General features: G+C 45.2%; 2 protein-coding genes across 2 annotated transcripts in view; both read right to left on the reverse strand.

The window, feature by feature from the left end:
• Positions 1 to 18,938, reverse strand: part of LOC123345053 (zinc finger protein 883-like) — a 902,586-nt gene that overhangs the window by 750,138 nt on the left and 133,510 nt on the right. The gene's annotated exons all lie outside the window — the stretch shown is intronic.
• Positions 1 to 18,938, reverse strand: part of LOC123345040 (zinc finger protein 850-like) — a 22,271-nt gene continuing 3,333 nt past the window's right edge. The window contains exons 2-4 of the mRNA XM_044981603.1: positions 7,961 to 8,039; positions 5,137 to 7,561; positions 1 to 766 (exon numbers count right to left, since the gene is read on the reverse strand). Coding sequence (XP_044837538.1) covers positions 5,388 to 7,561; positions 7,961 to 8,030 — 2,244 coding nt within the window. The 5' untranslated portion in view covers positions 8,031 to 8,039 and the 3' untranslated portion in view covers positions 1 to 766; positions 5,137 to 5,387. The remainder of the gene's footprint in view (positions 767 to 5,136; positions 7,562 to 7,960; positions 8,040 to 18,938) is intronic.

Below are 18,938 nucleotides of genomic sequence, written 5' to 3' on the forward strand. Positions count from 1 at the left end.
CGAGGGGAGATCTTCTTCTCAAAAACATTTTCTTTGACTGTTCTGGACATTTTCTCCCTCCCACAGAGAGTTAACTTCAGCATTTTTTAGAAGGGGAGAAATTTTATTTTTGAAGACAGAAGAGGGAGGGGCTGAAAGTCAGACCTTGGTGGCAACAGAAATGATGGACAGAGACAACAAAAAGGAACCAGTAAGAAGATGCTGGAGAGCATTTTTCACTTTGAAAAATTATTTGTAAAAGCTGGCTTGACTTGAACACTACCCACCATGAGCCATTTCTACTCAAAGCACCAGGGTTTGGGGATGGAGGAGAAAAAACATGAGCTCAGAATATTGGGGAAAAACATTTGTTTTAAAGTTTCTATATGTAAGTAACACAAAGAAAACTGCATTTAGTGACAGTGAAGGTGGCATCAGAATATATGCCAGCCACCCAAAACCTTAAAACATGGACATTAGAAGGGAAAAGACTCCTGTATTCCTTGCCATCTTCATATCAGCTACAACATCGTGGATAACGTGCACCAACGCTCCATAAGGCTTTCACTTCCATCGCTAACAGACACCAAAAAGAAACATTCACCCCATTCAATGCTCTGCATAACCTGACTGGTGAAGTCGTACTCTCAAGTATCAACAGTTGAACACATCTGACTCTTCCACAGCCTGTGTATTTGGGAACTTAATATGCTTTAACAGTCACTGCTGATGTTTTGTAACAGACTATGAGTTGGATGGAAGTTGGGGGTATATTGCTTTTCATTCTCTGTTGGAGAAGGAAAACATTTAGAGTTCAGGACAGTTCTCAGTTTCCAAGAACCCACCAGCACCCAACTTCCCTCACCCATTGGCTGTGTCCATCCAGCAACAACCCAACTTCCAAATATTCCATTCTCCAGCACTCTCCATTTTGCCTCCCAGATCACCAATCTCTCAATGCCCCAGCGCCCATCTGTAATGAATGTGAGAATTTTCTGCAATATTTTTGTGAACAATATGAGTCTCAGTTGGCCATCTGTCTTTGCACTGTTACTCATTGGATGCAGAAAGAATAAAATGCTTCTCCTGGAACAGGGAAAGAGACATATGATGTCTGATCTCTCTGTGGTGGCATGAATGCACCCTCAGAAGCTGGCTAGAACCAAAACATGCCAATGGAGGATCCAGAAGAGACAATGACAGACATTAACACTTAACAACAGGTGGTTCAAGCAGGCTGAATGTGTGAACACAGCATGGCTTTTTCCGGAGAACAGAGACAAGAGGTGTCCGGGATCATTGTTTAAGAAGAAGGTTCATGGACACATAGGAATTCTCATTCAGGACTGGACAAGAGAGAGAAGATGGATCCTATAACAGCATGGCTTTGTGAAGCCCTGGCTTTAACATAAGAACATAAGAAAGGCCGTACCGGGTCAGACCAAAGGTCCATCTAGCCCAGTATCTGTCTACCGACAGTGGCCAATGCCAGGTGCCCCTGAGGGAGTGAACCTAACAGGCAATGATCAAGTGATCTCTCTCCTGCCATCCATCTCCATCCTCTGACGAACAGAGGCTAGGGACACCATTCTTACCCATCCTGGCTAATAGCCATTTATGGACTTAGCCACCATGAATTTATCCAGTCCCCTTTTAAACATTGTTATAGTCCTAGCCTTCACAACCTCCTCAGGTAAGGAGTTCCACAAGTTGACTGTGCGCTGCGTGAAGAACAACTTCCTTTTATTTGTTTTAAACCTACTGCCTATTAATTTCATTTGGTGACCCCTAGTTCTTGTATTATGGGAATAAGTAAATAACTTTTCCTTATCCACTTTCTCAACATCACTCATGATTTTATATACCTCTATCATGTCCCCCCTTAGTCTTCTCTTTTCCAAACTGAAGAGTCCTAGCCTCTTTAATCTTTCCTCATATGGGACCCTCTCTAAACCCCTAATCATTTTAGTTGCTCTTTTCTGAACCTTTTCTAGTGCTAGAATATCTTTTTTGAGGTGAGGAGACCACATCTGTACACAGTATTCGAGCTGTAGGCGTACCATGGATTTATATAAGGGCAATAATATATTCTCAGTCTTATTCTCTATCCCCTTTTTAATGATTCCTAACATCCTGTTTGCTTTTTTGACCGCCTCTGCACACTGCGTGGACATCTTCAGAGAACTATCCACGATAACTCCAAGATCTTTTTCCTGACTCGTTGTAGCTAAATTAGCCCCCATCATGTTGTATGTATAGTTGGGGTTATTTTTTCCAATGTGCATTACTTTACATTTATCCACATTAAATTTCATTTGCCATTTTGTTGCCCAATCACTTAGTTTTGTGAGATCTTTTTGAAGTTCTTCACAATCTGCTTTGGTCTTAACTATCTTGAGTAGTTTAGTATCATCTGCAAACTTTGCCACCTCACTGTTTACCCCTTTCTCCAGATCATTTATGAATAAATTGAATAGGATTGGTCCTAGGACTGACCCTTGGGGAACACCACTAGTTACCCCTCTCCATTCTGAGAATTTACCATTAATTCCTACCCTTTGTTCCCTGTCCTTTAACCAGTTCTCAATCCATGAAAGGACCTTTCCTTTTATCCCATGACAGCTTAATTTACGTAAGAGCCTTTGGTGAGGGACCTTGTCAAAGGCTTTCTGGAAATCTAAGTACACTATGTCCACCGGATCCCCCTTGTCCACATGTTTGTTGACCCCTTCAAAGAATTCTAATAGATTAGTAAGACACGATTTCCCTTTACAGAAACCATGTTGACTATTGCTCAACAGTTTATGTTTTTCTATGTGTCTGACAATTTTATTCTTTACTATTGTTTCAACTAATTTGCCCGGTACCGACGTTAGACTTACCGGTCTGTAATTGCCGGGATCACCCCTAGAGCCCTTTTTAAATATTGGCGTTACATTAGCTAACTTCCAGTCATTGGGTACCGAAGCCGATTTAAAGGACAGGTTACAAACCTTAGTTAATAGTTCCACAACTTCACATTTGAGTTCTTTCAGAACTCTTGGGTGAATGCCATCTGGTCCCGGTGACTTGTTAATGTTGAGTTTATCAATTAATTCCAAAACCTCCTCTGCTGATACTTCAATCTGTGACAGTTCCTCAGATTTGTCACCTACAAAAGCCAGCTCAGGTTTGGGAATCTCCCTAACATCCTCAGCCGTGAAGACTGAAGCAAAGAATCCATTTAGTTTCTCCGCAATGACTTTATCATCTTTAAGCGCTCCTTTTGTATTTTCATCGTCAAGGGGCCCCACTGGTTGTTTAGCAGGCTTCCTGCTTCTGATGTACTTAAAAAACATTTTGTTATTACCTTTGGAGTTTTTGGCTAGCCGTTCTTCAAACTCCTCTTTGGCTTTTCTTATTACACTCTTGCACTTAAGTTGGCAGTGTTTGTGCTCCTTTCTATTTGCCTCACTAGGATTTGACTTCCACTTTTTAAAGGAAGTCTTTTTATCTTTCACTGCTTCTTTTACATGGTGGTTAAGCCACGGTGGCTCTTTTTTAGTTCTTTTACTGTTTTTCTTAATTTGGGGTATACATTGAAGTTGGGCCTCTATTATGGTGTCTTTAAAAAGGGCCCATGCAACTTGCAGGGATTTCACTTTAGTCACTGTACCTTTTAACTTTTGTCTAACTAACCCCCTCATTTTTGTATAGTTCCCCCTTTTGAAATTAAAGGACACAGTGTTGGGCAGTTGAGATGTTCTTCCCACCACAGGGATGTTGAATGCTATTGTATTATGGTCACTATTTCCAAGCGGTCCTGCTATAGTTACCTCTTGGACCAGCTCCTGCGCTCCACTCAGGATTAAATCTAGAGTCGCCTCTCCCCTTGTGGGTTCTCGTACCAGCTGCTCCATGAAGCAGTCATTTAAAGTATCAAGAAATTTTATCTCTGCATTTCGTCCTGAAGTGAAATGTTCCCAGTCAATATGGGGATAATTGAAATCCCCCACTATTATTGGGTTCTTAATTTTGATAGCCTCTCTAATTTCCCTTAGCATTTCATCATCACTATTACTGTCCTGGTCAGGTGGTCGATAATAGATCCCTACTGTTATATTTTTACTAGAGCATGAAATTTCTATCCATAGAGACTCTATGGAACCTGTGGATTCGCTTAAGATTTTTACTTCATTTGAATCTACACTTTCTTTAACATATAGTGCCACTCCTCCCCCTGCACGGCCTGTTCTGTCCTTCCGATATATTTTGTACCCCGGAATGATTGTGTCCCATTGATTGCTCTCAGTCCACCAGGTTTCTGTGATGCCTATTATATCAATATCCTCCTTTATCACAAGGCACTCTAGTTCACCCATCTTATTATTTAGACTTCTGGCATTTGTGTACAAGCACTTTAAAAACTTGTCCCTGTTTATTAGCCTGCCTTTTTCTGATGTGCCAGATTCTTTTTTATGTGACTGTTCATCATCTGATCCAGCCCTTACATTATATTTCTCATTCCTCTGCTCCTGACTATAACCTGGAGATTCTCTATCATCAGACTCTACCCTAAGATAAGTCTGTGTCCGATCCACACGCTCCTCCGCAGCAGTCGGCTTTCCCCCATCTCCTAGTTTAAAAACTGCTCTACAACCTTTTTAATGTTTAGTGCCAGCAGTCTGGTTCCACTTTGGTTTAGGTACTGGCTTTGACCAGTTTGAACTCGGTTTTAACCTTTGCTTCTCTAAGGCTATGTCTAAACTAGAGAGCTTACAGCAGCACATCTGTACCGATGCAGCAGCAGCTTTGTAAGATCTCTCGGGTAACTGCCCTATGCCGACGGGAGAGCTCTCACCCATCAACATAATTAAACCACCCCCAACAACAGCTTCTCCCACTGACATAGCACTGTGCACACTAACACTTATGCCGGTGAAATTTATGTTGCTCAGGGCTGTGTTTTTTCCACACCCCTGAGCGATGTAAGTTTTGCCGACATACGTGGTAGTGTAGGTATGGCCTAAGTTAACTTAAGGACTTCCTGATACTGTATCCCAGTTGATTATTTAAACCTATCCTGTTTGGAAAACACCTGCCTGGTGTTGCTACCAACACCACCTGAAGTGCATTAATCCCCGATAGGTGGGGGGAAGTCTCAGACCAGGAGTCTACCTCGGATGGATTCACTGGGCAGATCTCAGCATGAAGAACAGGAGTGCTGGAGTCCAAAGGCTCAGTCTGGGAGGTGTTGAGGCCAGGGGGCCTGCCTTTGTGGCCAGGGCATGGCATGGATTCTTTAAATCCATAACGGGTACCCTGTAAAACCCAGCCAAGCATAGACCTCATCATCCCCATTTGACTTGGTGTAGCAGAACCGTGAGAAACACCATAACAAAAGCAACAATGAAAAACATTGTGAACACCTATTCCATGTGTATTTTCTGATGCCTTATAAGGTGGGAGCTCTGACGGAAGCGTTTCCCACACTCGGGGCATTTATAGGGTTTTTCTCCCGTATGGATCCTCTGATGTGTTTTAAGAAGTGAGTTCGACTGGAAGCTTTTCCCGCACTCACTACATTTAAAAGGTCTCTCCTCAGTGTGGATTTTCTGGTGTCTAATAAGGCCTGAGGCCACACTGAATCGTTCCCCACAGTCGGGGCATTTATAGGGCCTGTCTTCTGAGTGGATTCGCCGGTGTCTCCTAAGGGCTGAGCTGTCAGTGAACCTTTTCTCACATTCGAGGCATTTAAAGGGTCTCTCTCCTGTATGGATTCTTTGGTGTTTCAAAAGGGCGGAGCTGTGACTAAAGCTTTTCCCACATTCAGGGCATTTATAGAGTTTCTCTCCTGTGTGGATTCTTTGGTGTTTAATAAGGCTTGAACTGTCACTGAAGCTTTTCCCACATTTGGGGCATTTATAAGGTTTCTCTTCTGTGTGTATTCTCTTGTGTTTAATGAGGCCTGAGCGGTCACTGAAACTTTTCCCACAGACAAGGCATTTATAGGGTCTCTCTCCTGTGTGGGTTCTTTGATGTACAATAAGGGCTGAATTCACACTAAAGTTTTTCCCACACTCAGGGCATTTATAAGGTTCTTCTCCTGTGTGGTTTCTCTTATGTTTAATAAGTCCTGAGCAGTCACTGAAGTTTTCCCCACAGACCAGGCATTTATAGGGTCTCTCACCAGTGTGGCTTCTCTGATGTCTAGTAAGGTGTGAGCTTAGACGGAAAGTTTTCCCACAGTCAAGGCATTTATAGGGTCTTTCTCCCGAGTGGAGTCTCTGATGTACAATGAGGTCTGAGTTCACACTGAAGCTTTTCCCACAGTCGGGACATTTATAGGGCTTCTCTCCAGTGTGGATTCTCTGATGAGTGATAAGAGTTGATCTGCGATTGAAGCTTTTCCCACACTCAAGGCATTTAAAAGGTCTCTCTCCTGTGTGGATTCTTTGATGTTTGATAAGGTAGGACCTCGCATTGAAGCTTTTTCTACAGTCAGGACATTTATAAGGTTTATCTACAGTGTGTATCCTCTCATGCGTAAGAAGGTAAGAGCTCACTCGGAATCTTTTCCCACATTTGAGACACTCATAGGGTTTCTCTGCTGTATGGATTTTCCTATGAGTACAAAGGGTTGAGCTCAGACGGAAGCTTTTCCCACAGTCAGGGCATTTATAAGGTTTAGCACCAGTGTGGATTCTCTGATGTCGAATAAGGCATGAGCGCAGGATGAAGCTTTTCCCACAGTCAGGGCACTTGTAGGGTCTCTCTCCCGAGTGGATTGCCTGATGTACAGTAAGGGCTGAAATCACACGGAAGCTTTTCCCACAGTCAGTACAGTTATAGGGCTTCTCTGCCATGTGGATTTTCTTGTGTTTTATAAAGGCTGAGCAGTCACTGAAGCTTTTCCCACAGTCGGGGCATTTATAGGGTCTCTCTCCTGTGTGGGTTCTCTGATGTTTCATAAGGTCAGAACTTGCACAGAAGCTTTTCCCACAGTCGGAGCATTTAAAGGGTTTATCTACAGTGTGGGTCCTCTCATGCATAAGAAGGTAGGAGCGCACTCGGAAGCTTTTCCCACATTGTAGGCACTCATAGGGTTTCTCTGCCCTGTGGATTTTCTCATGTGTCCTAAGTGTTGAGTTCTGACAGAAGCTTTTCCCGCAGTCGGGGCACTTATAGGGCTTCTCTCCAGTGTGGATTCTCTGGTGAGTAACAAGTATTGATTTCTGATTGAAGATTTCCTCGCACTCCATGCATTTATAGGGTCTCTCATCAGTGTGGATTGTTTGATGCACAGCAAGGTCTGAGCTCACACTGAAGCTTTGGCCAAACTCAGGGCAGGTATAGGGTTTCTCTGCAGTGTTAATTCTCTGATGGGCTTTGTTATTTTTAGTTTTCCTGAGAGCTCTGCCAGTGGAAGTGGCTTTACCCTGTGATGTCTCTCCAGGAATTTTTTCTGATATGCATTGAGAGTCACACGCCTTCACCTGATCAGGACTCAAAGAAACTTTCCCTGTCAACATTCCCAATAAATTCCCATGTGATTCTGCTTCCTCCAGACAATTCTCCTCCTTTATCTTCACCATCCCGTCCTCTGTTGGAATAAAGAGGGAGAATTGAGACCTGATTCATTTCTTGTGCTGGGACTAAAGAATGTTTGGAAAGGGGGAACAGCAGAAATAAATAATAATGCTATGGTCTGAAATTAGGAACCAAATTCCACAAGGCAGAGGGACCAGTTCTGCTCCCATGTAACATCTCAACTGCCAAGAAAGGACAGAGGATGAGGGGGAGAGAGGTGTATTCGTCAGTCAGTGAGTGTGGGAAGGAAGTCATGACTGACACACCTGCCAGGAGGATGTGACCCCTGCTGGGACAACCCTGACATGGGTGAAGACGGGCAGAACTGGGGGTCTCACAGGGCCTTGGTGGAAAAGCCAGCTGTTTTGTTCACTCGCCCATGGTTTCTGAGTTGGCTTAACAAACTCCTCACCTGTGCAGGCGTCTCTCACAATCTCCCTTTCCTCTGCATCCGAGGGGCCCGGTTCCTCCCCTGGCTCCATCAGAGAGATCTGGAGTAGAAATAGCCCCAGGGTTAGATGAAGGTGGGTGAGTTTATTCGCTCACTTGCAGGTGGGTGCAATTTTTACTGATCTTTTATTATGAAAGAGGAAAGTGGTATTTAAAAGTAAGAGTTAAAATCAGAGGAAGGAAGCTTTAATTCTCTCTCCAGTCACCGATAGATGCCACCTTAGGTTGTTGCAATAGCAAGGCTTCCTGCATGCAGTGACCTGAGAGACAGTGGATGGGAATGAGACAGGCACTAAGGAGACCTCGGTTCTGGTCCTAGCTCTGTCCTGGACCTGAAGAGCTATGATGTCTTCCTCATTCTTTTCTTCCAGGACAAGAGGCTAACATGGCTATTCTCAAGTGCTCAAACACCATGAGTCAGCTCTTCACATAGCCCCACTCTGAACCCACCTCAGATGTGTTCCTAGCCACAGTGTTCCCAGAATGGTTCCAGACCCTGTTAGCAGCCAATGTGGTGAAGGAAAAGAAAGATGCAACCAGAACTACAAGTCTCATTGAAGAGGAATCTAGAACCCCAGGATTCCAGGGGGGTATTGGATGATATGCCAGCACTGGGAGATGGGGAACAGGGTAGGAACCATGTGACATATGTCTGTCCCTCCCTGAGCCCTTTATCTTTCCCTAGAGACTGTTCCTAGAATGGGGGCATCCCGCTGGCACCCCCTACCTATTTCCCACTGGGAGAAAGACCCTGTGCATTTATTTCTAACAGTCTGAGCTTTCTCCAGCTAGTTATCTCAGGATCACAGCACTCTTCTGTCTGGGGAGAGCTCTTAGCAAAGCTTCCTCCAAACACTTCTAGACTCTATCATATTGAGAAAAGACTTGGCCAGTTTAGTACAGTGCAGAGCAGGTGTAGTGTCAGAAACTGCTGAAGGTGAATCATATTTTTCTTTCCTGTTTCCTGTTTAACACCCCCCCCACACACACACACACATTCCTTTTCTTTGTAGGTACCGGGGTAGTGAATTCTGGCAGACAGGGGTCGCCCTCTCAGAATTCCTCACCTTTCCCCATCTTGTAGTCCTTATGATGGTAGTTTTTTTACTAAATTTATTATTATTAAGGCTGTCAAGCAATTAAAAAAAATCATGATTAATCACATGATTAATCGCACTCAAACAATAATAGAATACCATTTATTTAAATATTTGCAGATTTTTGCTACATTTTCAAATATATTGATTTCAATTACAACACAGAATACAAAGTGTTCAGTGCTCACTTTATATTATTATTTTTTATTACAGATATTTTCACGGTAAAAAACAAATTAAATAGTATTTTTCAATTCACCTAATACAAGTAGTGCAATCTCTTTATCATGAAAGTTGAACTTACAAATGTAGAATTATGTACAAAAAATAACTGCACTCAAAAATAAAACTTGTTTGTCTGAGCGATTGGCTGAACAAGAGGTAGGACTGAGTAGACTTGTAGGCTCTAACGTTTTACAATGCTTTGTTTTGAGTATGGGCTATGTAAGAAACAAACAAAAATCTACATTTGTAAATTGTGCTTTCACAATAAAGAGATTGCACTACAGTACTTGTATGAGGTGAATTGAAAAATATTATTTCTTTTGTTTATCATTTTACAGTGCAAATATTTGTAATAAAAAAATAAGACTATAAAGTGAGCACTGTTCACTTTGTATTTGGTGTTGTAATTGAAATCAATATATCTGAAAATGTAGAAAAACATCCAAAAATATTTAATAAATTTCAATTGGTATTCTATTATTGTTTAACAGTGTAATTAAAACTGTGAATAATTGTGATTATTTTTTTAATCATGATTAATTTTGGGAGGTTAATCATGTGAGTTAACTGCGATTAATTGACAGCCCTAATTTATTATTATTATTTATTGACGACAGCACCTAGGAACTCTAAACATGGACCAGGACCCCATGGCCCTACATATTGTACAAACACAGCACAAAAAGATTTTCCCTGCCCCAAACAGCTCACATTGCAACTATCACACAACAGACATCAAATGCAGACAGACAGATGGGGGAGTACAAGGAGGCATGATAGGTAGCGGTCTCTGAACGCAAGGAACCAAGGATTTTTGAGGGTGTAACAGCAAAGGAGAGTATTGAGGAGGAATTTAAAAATGGGTACATTTGACCTGACTCCGCTCCCTGGAGTACTATAGATATTGGGTGTGGATCAGCAACAGCGGCAGCATACATAGGTACGTGGAAACACTGTGAGACTGCGCCATTGTTTGTGCGTTTATCTGCATGTATTCCAACTGCTGTTAACTGTGTTCGGTGTTGGTGTATTGAACAGCGGAAGGAGTAGTTGTGGCAGGTTAGTAGAGCTGTGACTGTGATATGAGGGGAGGTGCAGATGTACCTTGATCAGGGCTGGCTCCAGGCACCAGCTGAGCAAGCAGTTGCTTGGGGCGGCCAAGGGGAAGCGGCAGCAGGTCGGGCTCTTCGGCGGCGGGTCCCTCGGTCCCTCTCATAGGGAAGGACCTGCCGCAGAATTGCCACCAAAGAAGAAAGCGGCACGGTGGAGCTGCCGCCGATCGCGATCGTGGCATTTTTTTTCCCCCGCTGCTTGGGGCGGCAAAAACCCTGGAGCTGGCTCTGACCTTGATGGACCAACCATGCTTCATTGCTGCATGAAGTGCTGTAGGTTGTCACTGGTCTCTGGGGCAAGCAAAGGCAACGTCTCAGAAGGAATCTTCAGGGCAAGGGTGAAGGGGTGGGAACTGCAAGAGACTGATAATAGCCTCCAGTATCCTGAATGAACTTTACTGAACTAAGTTAAAACATATTGAATAAGAGTTAAGACCAGTGGGGTCCATCATGTTAAACATGCAATTGTGTATGTGTTATTATAGCACTGTATCTTCTCTGGTAGGACGGAAAGCCAATTAACTTCCTCCATTGTCAACCTTTTCAAGCCGCCCCCAGAGACATGCACATATTCTACTTCAAACTGGATTCTCTCCAGGGGCCAACAGACAAAGGAAGGATTTTTCAATAAATAGCCTGGTTTTAAACTGGCTCATGGTCTTCTTCCTGATCCAGCAACTAGACAGGCCCCTGGTCCACGGAGGATGCCAATCCTTAGAGGAGGATTGGAAGGATAGGGCCTTCTGAGGTCCCAGAAGAGTGAGTGCTTGTTCTGAGCTGAAGCTGTGACAAGCTTGTAATAAGGAAATCCCCTTGGGTGCAGGGTTGAAGAACTGCCCCAGCCAGAACCATTTTAGGGTTGAGGTTAACTCTGGTGGACTTATTAGCATGCCTGTAGAGTTGGGTTTTTAAATTGTTTTTAATCTATTTTCTCTGTAATGTTTTTTGCCTTATGAATAAAGCAAGCTTGCTTAGGAAGCGCTGTGTGTACCTGACCTTATAACTGTAGCAATCACAGCTGTTAACCATCTCGGAAGAGAAAACAAGCAGATGTCCTTAGGCAACCTGTCTATGCTGAGAGTAATACAGGGAAGACAGGGAACTGTGCAGCCTGGAAATACCCCAGTCAGAAGGGAGAGGGATGCGGGTCTCCACCCAAGAGAGGCAACACCAGGGGAGCCAGAAGGCTGAGAGTGGAAGCTGTTGCTGGACCTCTGAGGGGAGAAACAGAAGAAGTTGCCCTGAACTGTGGCAGCAACATTTTGCAAACCTGGGGTAGTTGCATGGAGCATGCTCAGTGTTTGAGTGAAGGCCAGGTGGAGGTAGTTCCTGCTTGCTATGCCTGATCCAAATCGAAGGTTTGCTTTACCACAAAGAACGTGTTAAAGTTTGTTCTACAGGGTTGATGTGCTGTGTTCTGTCGTCTCTGCGAGAGCATGTTTGTTACTGAGTGACGGGTATTGCTCCAAGACAGAGATAAGGTTGGGTTGTGCGGGTGATGTGTTCCTCCACTTTGTACTTCCTGGTTTTCAGAGGTTTAAGTTTAGCCACTATGGGTGCCACCCATCCGGTTTTTCACCCAGACAGTCCGAGTGCCGTTTGACAAGCCCGGATGTCTGGTTTTTCTGATGGGGTGGTGGGGAAGAAGCAGAGCAGAGGCAGGGCCTTGGCAGGAAGGGGGGGGGGGGGCTTGTGAGAGGCAGATCAGGGGCCTGGCCTCAGGAGGAGGCAGAGCTGGGTGGTGGCCTATAGGGTCCTGTTACCAGCCCTTAGAAAGGTGGCAACCGTATTAGCCACTCTCCCCGTTCTGGAAGGACAAGAGGCAGCACTGGGCAACCTTAACTCTGTGTTAACAAAGCTTCTGAGCAGTTCTTTCACTTGGCTTTTTAAAAATAATTTCAGCAACCCCATGTTCCACAGCCCAGCTCTCCCCTCTACTGCCTCTGATTCCTGGGCAGTCCTTAACCTGGCCACAGAAGGCCCTGTCTGCATGGTTAGTTCCTGTATTGCCCCATATCGTCTCCCCAGCTCGGAGTCTTCCTGTCTCTCTTACGGTCCAGCCCAGTCCTCCCCCACCCCATGCAGGGACAGACTTTGGCAGAGGCCCTGTAGGTTGAGGAGCTGGGCAGAGCCATAGGATGTATGAACTGTGCAGAGACTGGCATGGAGTCACTGTGGCTGAGGTGTTTTTTTGGAAGAAGGACAGACTTGGGGGGCATGGATAGAGGAGTGTGTGGGGGGGTTATGGCTCAGCTAAAGACCCCCTCCATCCCGCATGCATAACTCTGATGCTCCTCCTTCTCCCCTGCCCCCCTGCACTGCTTTGACCTCCCTTTTCCTCTGAGAGCAGCAGCATGTGGGGACGGGTGAGCCTGGAGAACCTTCCCCACTGCTGGAAGCCATGGAATTTAACCCAGAATCATTGCATATTTTAATTGTGTGATATGAAGCCGCTGTGAGTAAAACAATTATTTATTGGAGACATCCACACTTTGGTATATATATGGTCAGATATGTACAAAGAAGGTAAAATGTTGCAGAGCATTTCAGATTAACATTAGCTAAGGGAGGATCTAACGGGTCTTTCATCCTCCATGTAGACATACCCTACATCTCTCTGTCTCTCAGTTTCCCCTCTGCACAATGGGGATAATAGCTTTTCTCTGCCAGGGAGAGGTGGTGTGAGGATATATACTTATTGAGAGGTGCTCAGATTCTTTGATGCTATAAACACCTTAGCTAGAATTTTCCAGACATATGAAAAGTAAGTCTTTGATTATGAGCAATATGTAATATTTATGTATCAGAGAGGTAGCCGTGCAAGAAATTTCCACTCTTGCATCCGACGAAGTGGGCATTCACCCACGAAAGCTCATGCTGCAAAACGTCTGTTAGTCTATAAGGTGCCACAGGATTCTTTGCTGCTTTTACATGTAATATTTATATATCTCCGTTTAATTATGGATATATTTATTACAAAAGACTATTACTAGACTAAAAGTTATAAGGGCTTGTCTACACAGGAAAAATAGACCAGTATAAACTAATGTGTGAGTTTAAACCTATAGTTACTCTGGTCTAACTCCTCATGTGGACACTTATTCCAGTATAAAAGAGTGCCCCTGATTGGTTTAGCTTATATCATTTCTGAAGGGGTTTAATCTAAATGAGGAAAAGGCACTCTGGTTTTGGTACAATAATGTCCACATGGTGTGTGGCGGGGGAGTTAAATCAGAATAAATACATCTGTATAATTGGTCAAACTTTCCAGTGTAGACAGTCCCTAAGGTGCTGGAGAGAGAAGCAAAAATAACATTAGAGAAAGGCCATCCTCTTTGGTGGATCAAAGGTAAAGGAAGGCGTATTATAGCAACCTAGGAAATATGACAGCCTGGAAATCACACGATAGCAAAGAAGAAACTTGTGCTATTGGAAAATTAAGATGAACAAATATTTTAAATAACACGTGTAAAATAAACATTCAGAATATCATAGGAAATATGTTTTACAACAAACTGAGACATGGCTGCTTTGCTACTTGCATCAATTGTGATTTTCTGGGATTATTTACCATTAATGGTTTTAAGTTGCACAATAACATCCAACTGTACAATTAGGGTGACTATACTTCCCCAAGGGAAAATGGAACAATGTGGGGGGCTGGCCTAAGCCCTTCCCCCCCCCGGGGGACTAACCCAAGCTGCATGCCTGAGCCCCCTCATGTGGGGCTTAATATGGAGATATACCTATCTCATAGAGCTGGAAGGGATCTCAAAAGGTCATGGAGTCAAGTCCAGACCCCTGTCTGCACAGCAGGACCAAGTACCATCCCTGACAGATTTTTACCCCAGATCTCTAAGTGGCCCCCTCAAGGCCTGAACTCACAACCCTGGATTTAGCAGGCCAATGCTCAAACCACTGAGCTATCCCTCCCCTTGAGTAGCCTGCCCATGCCCTGCCTGTCCCCCTCACACAAGGTGGACACTGGTAGCACTGCTCACTCAAGTCCCGCCTGCCCCTCTGTCTCCCCTCTACATGGGGCTGGCACGGCCACTCTTCCCCCCCCCCATGTTCCTCTGCACCCCACTTTTCTGACAAAAGTGAGCATTTGTCCTGTTTGCTCTTGCCAACTGATCAAGTCGCCAAGACACATGGGACCAATGCCCACTTTTGCCAAAAAAGTTGGGGCAGCCAGAACAGGGCTTAAAAATGGGATTGTCCTGGCCAAAATGGGAGGTATCATCACCCTAAATAAATTAGGATGTGCTAAGGACCCTTCCCCCCGCCCCAACCTATCTGGCAGCACAGCTCCCCCTTTCCAAACCCCAGCTACTGCACCCTGCTCCTGGCTTTGCCAATCTGCCCCTCGCCTTCGCTTCCCTCCACCTGTTTTGCCTTCTCGGCAAATTGCACACACGTCCCTCCCATGCGCGGCCCTTTGCCCATTACTTGCAGGGCGCAGAGTCTGACGGCAGGGCCGGGCCGGGCAGCAGAGCACGGCCCCACCGCTCCCGCCTGCTCAGTGAGGCGAGGTCGCAAATTCCCGTGGGAAGCAGTTTCTGACATACACGAAACTGGGTGTGTGTCAGGGAGGGCAGCAGCTCTGAGACGCGCAGCCCTTCCCCGGGGTCTCTCCCCTCACCTGCAGGCTCCGGCTCAGGGGCTGGTGGCGGCAGAGCCCGGGGCTGCCAGGGGCAGAAAGTCCCCCCAGCTGGGCACCGAGGGGGGTTAATGCAGGTCAGTCCCCGCACCCTGCTGGGGAGCAGCAGCGGCTCTGCCCGGGCTCCCTGCTCACAATGGAGGCAGCAGCGGATGCTACTGACCCAGGAAGCTCAACCCCTGATATCCTGAAGAAAGACAGAGAGCAACAGCTTCCTCTGGGTGGGGAGGGCTGAAAAACAGGCTGGAGAGGGAGGGGAAAGGACGGGAAGAGCCCTGTGTAGCTGGAAAGCTTCTCTCTCTCACCAACACAAGTTGGTCCAATAAAATCTCTTCCCCCCCCCAAGTTGTGCACTAATATCCTGCAACCCCTGGGCTATGAGAACGGGGCGTACCACATCCTAACGCACGTACACAAGGGGGCAGAATTCACACTGGCCCGACGCTCTAGAGTCGAGCCCAGCCCAGTTGTGAATGTTTGATCAACCTTCATCATGTTCATTTTTTGTTCTGTGTTCTGGTTCCTGTAGGGAATATCGCTGTAAATCCTCCCCAAAGTGCTGCTCTTCTGTAGAATTACTTAACATGGAGATCTAACCCTCTCCAGTCTTGGCCTTTTCCTCACCAGTAATCAAACGCTGCTGTAATACCAATCCGATTTTTCCCTTTTCTCAGTTCCTGGAATTTTACACAAAATCCACTCAGATGCTGGTCTCTTTCTACTTATTGATGATTAATATGTTGGCAAAATTACTTATTTCTCTCTCTAAATATCTGATAATATAATCATAGGACTGGAAGGGAGCTGGAGAAATCAGGGCAGGACTAAGTATTATCTAGCCCATCCCTGACAGGTGTTTGTCTAACCTGCCCTTAAAAATCTCCAGTGATGGAGATTCCACAACCTCCCTAGGCAATTTATTCCAGTGCTTCACTATCCTGACAGTGAGGAAGTTTTTCCTAATGTCCAACCTAAACCTCCCTTGCTGCAATTTAAGCCCATTGCTTCGTGTCCTATCCTCAGCGGTTAAGGCACCCACCGGCAGCTCCCCACCCCATCCCAGTTCACTGCCTCCTCCCCTGAGCGTGCCACCGCATCCTGCTTCTCCCCCCTCCCTCCCAGTGCTTGTGCCGAGAAACAGCTGTTTCGCAGTGGCAAGTGCTGGGAGGGAGGGGGGAGGAGGAGGAGGAATGTGGTGTGCTCAGGGAAGAGGCAGGGCTGGGGCAGGAATTTGGGGAGAGGTTCAGTGGGGGCAGGGAGTGGACAGAGTCTGGGGGGGGCGTGAGCACCCACCGGCTCTAAGGAAAGTTGGCGCCTGTGGTTGGAAGGGACCTCAGGAGGTCATGTAGTCCAACCCCCTGCTCAAAGCAGGACCAACCCCAACTAAATCATCCCATCATTCTCCCTCCTCCTTGTAACAACCTTTTATGTACTTGAAAACTATCATGTATATTATGTTGATATAAAATCCCCCCAGGTTTTGCTCCTTTCCATACAAATTAATAAAATATTAAATCTTAGATTTTGTGGCTATTTGCTTTAATTACTGAATATTCTTATAAATCTCACCAGTTTTGATTTTTGTCTATAATCAAACATGGTTATTGAAATCTAGGATTTTTCCTTATTGATATAAAATAGACATTACCCCCCCCCAACATTAACCAATTTTCTTCTCTAATTATTGAAGTATATAACCCCCCCTAATCCAGGGGTCCCCAAACTGTGAGGAATGCCCCCCTAGGGGTGTGTGGAGGTACCTTTGGGAGGTGCAGCAAGGCCTGAGCCAGTCCCTATGGGGGGGCCAGGAAGGAGCACTACCCAGTCCTTCCCCACCCCGAGCTGTGCTCCAGTCCCGCCCGCAGCCTTGTCCCTGGCCCCCACCCCCATGTCTGACCCCATCCCCAGCCTCGGCACAGCTCTGCTCCTGTCCCCACCTCCAGCCTGGGCCCCTGGCTGTGGCTCCAGTCCTGGCCTCGCTCCCAGCCCCAGATCCAGCCCCAGCTGCAGCCACAGCCTTGACCCCGCTTACCCCTGTCACACACACCCCCAGCCACACCATTGATCCCAGGGGGCATGGGGCATGGATAGGGGTAAGGGGGTGCAATCTTTGGGGACCACTACCCTAATCATTGGAGGGAAATCACTGCCTTGAGTCATTTTCCCATTAATGGGGAATGACGCTCTTTAACAGAAGTTGGATTGTTGCTGAGTGGTCACAACCCATTGGAGAAGGATCTTGGGTGCTGATGGGTGGATTATTTAGGGACTAGGATGGGAGATGACAGGGATAACTGATGTCAGAGCCGGTTCATGAGCGGCTGACATGTACTGGTCAGTTACCACGTTGCCATCAGGGACGTGTGTAGCAGAGTTGGGCCAGGATACCAGAAATTCAGGGGCAGGTTACAAACTGAAGGCAAGTAATGGGGTTGGGAACAAACTGGGGTCAGGAGCTGGAGTCCAAGGCTCACAGTAAAATAAGGTATGGAGCAGAAGCAAGCAAGCAATATCTGCATCATTTCTCAGATTGTTCCCTCTGATGGCTCCCTGGTTTATATACTGGCAGAGGCCAATCTGTGAGCTGCCACTCAGGCCCTGCTGGTCAGCATGTCCTGCAGTGTTTAGTTTCCAGGGTAACCATCAAAACTCCAGTGGCAATGTGGAAGCTCTGGAGACCCAAAACCTCCACACTAGCAGATTCAAATGAAACCGCTGGGAGCTGCAATTCTGCAAAGGAGCAGCAAGGTGCATCCAGCTTGGACTCAAGAATGTCGGCACCCTGGATGATGGGCTTGTGAACATTGCGGCTGCAGACCCTGTCTGCTCACTGAGGTCAGCGAATAAAGCAGGGTGGATAAATGCCAATTATTTTTAAAATGATTTTATTTCAATTGTCTTTTTATTTAAATAATTACTCTTTTAAAAACCTATTAAAAATCAAATGTGAAGTGGTGATAACCTACAGTAAGGCCTTACTTTACCATTATCTATTAAATACATTTAAATTAAATAAAAACATTAATAAGCTACATACATTTGATGCTGAAGTTTTAAAGAAAGTCAAACAGCTGGACTGGTGGAAGTAATTGATTATGCACCGTAACCAGCATTTGTTGAAGCGCTAAACCAGATTTTAACACTTCTTTGGCAGGTGCAGAGAGAACATTTTCTTCCTTTCAGTCTATTCAACTAGTTCAGTTCAATGATTAAGAACATAAGAATGGCCATACTGTGTGAGACCAAAGGTCCGTCTAGCCCTGTATCCTGTCTTTTGACAGTGGCCAATGCCAGGTCCCCCACAGGGAATGAACAGAACAGGTAATCATCATGTGATCCATCCTCTGTTGCCCATTCCCAGCTTCTGGCAAACAGAGGCTAGGGACATTAGTTCATTCAATGTTAAGAAAATGATTGGGAGTTGAAAAAACAAGAAAACTTTTTGTCCCCTCTTCCAACCTATGAATACAAATGAGGTGTCACAGGGTGAGATCTGCTAGTTATGAAACCTTGAAGGGCAGAGTGACCAGAAACAGTCAGTTCCGTTCACTACCTATAGATCACACTTCCTTTGTTTAATAAGTCAGTTGTTTATCAAAATAGTTCTTGCATTAAAAGCTTTTTTTTTTCTCCTCACATTGAAGGTAGTTTTACATAACTAATAAAAAAGTGCTGGTTTTGTGCAGTTGTAACTGAATTCCAATTTCCAGCCAAATACAGCTGGACACAAATCACAAGTAAAATATTAATCATCTAGTAAATAAGAAATGCTTCATTCTCCATTTTCTAATGTAAGAAAAAAGTACAAAGAAGAATCTAAATGTATGTTAACGAACTGCTCAAATA

The sequence above is a fragment of the Mauremys mutica genome, chromosome 12, assembly GCF_020497125.1.
Source record: "Mauremys mutica isolate MM-2020 ecotype Southern chromosome 12, ASM2049712v1, whole genome shotgun sequence".
Lineage (NCBI taxonomy): Eukaryota > Metazoa > Chordata > Testudines > Geoemydidae > Mauremys > Mauremys mutica.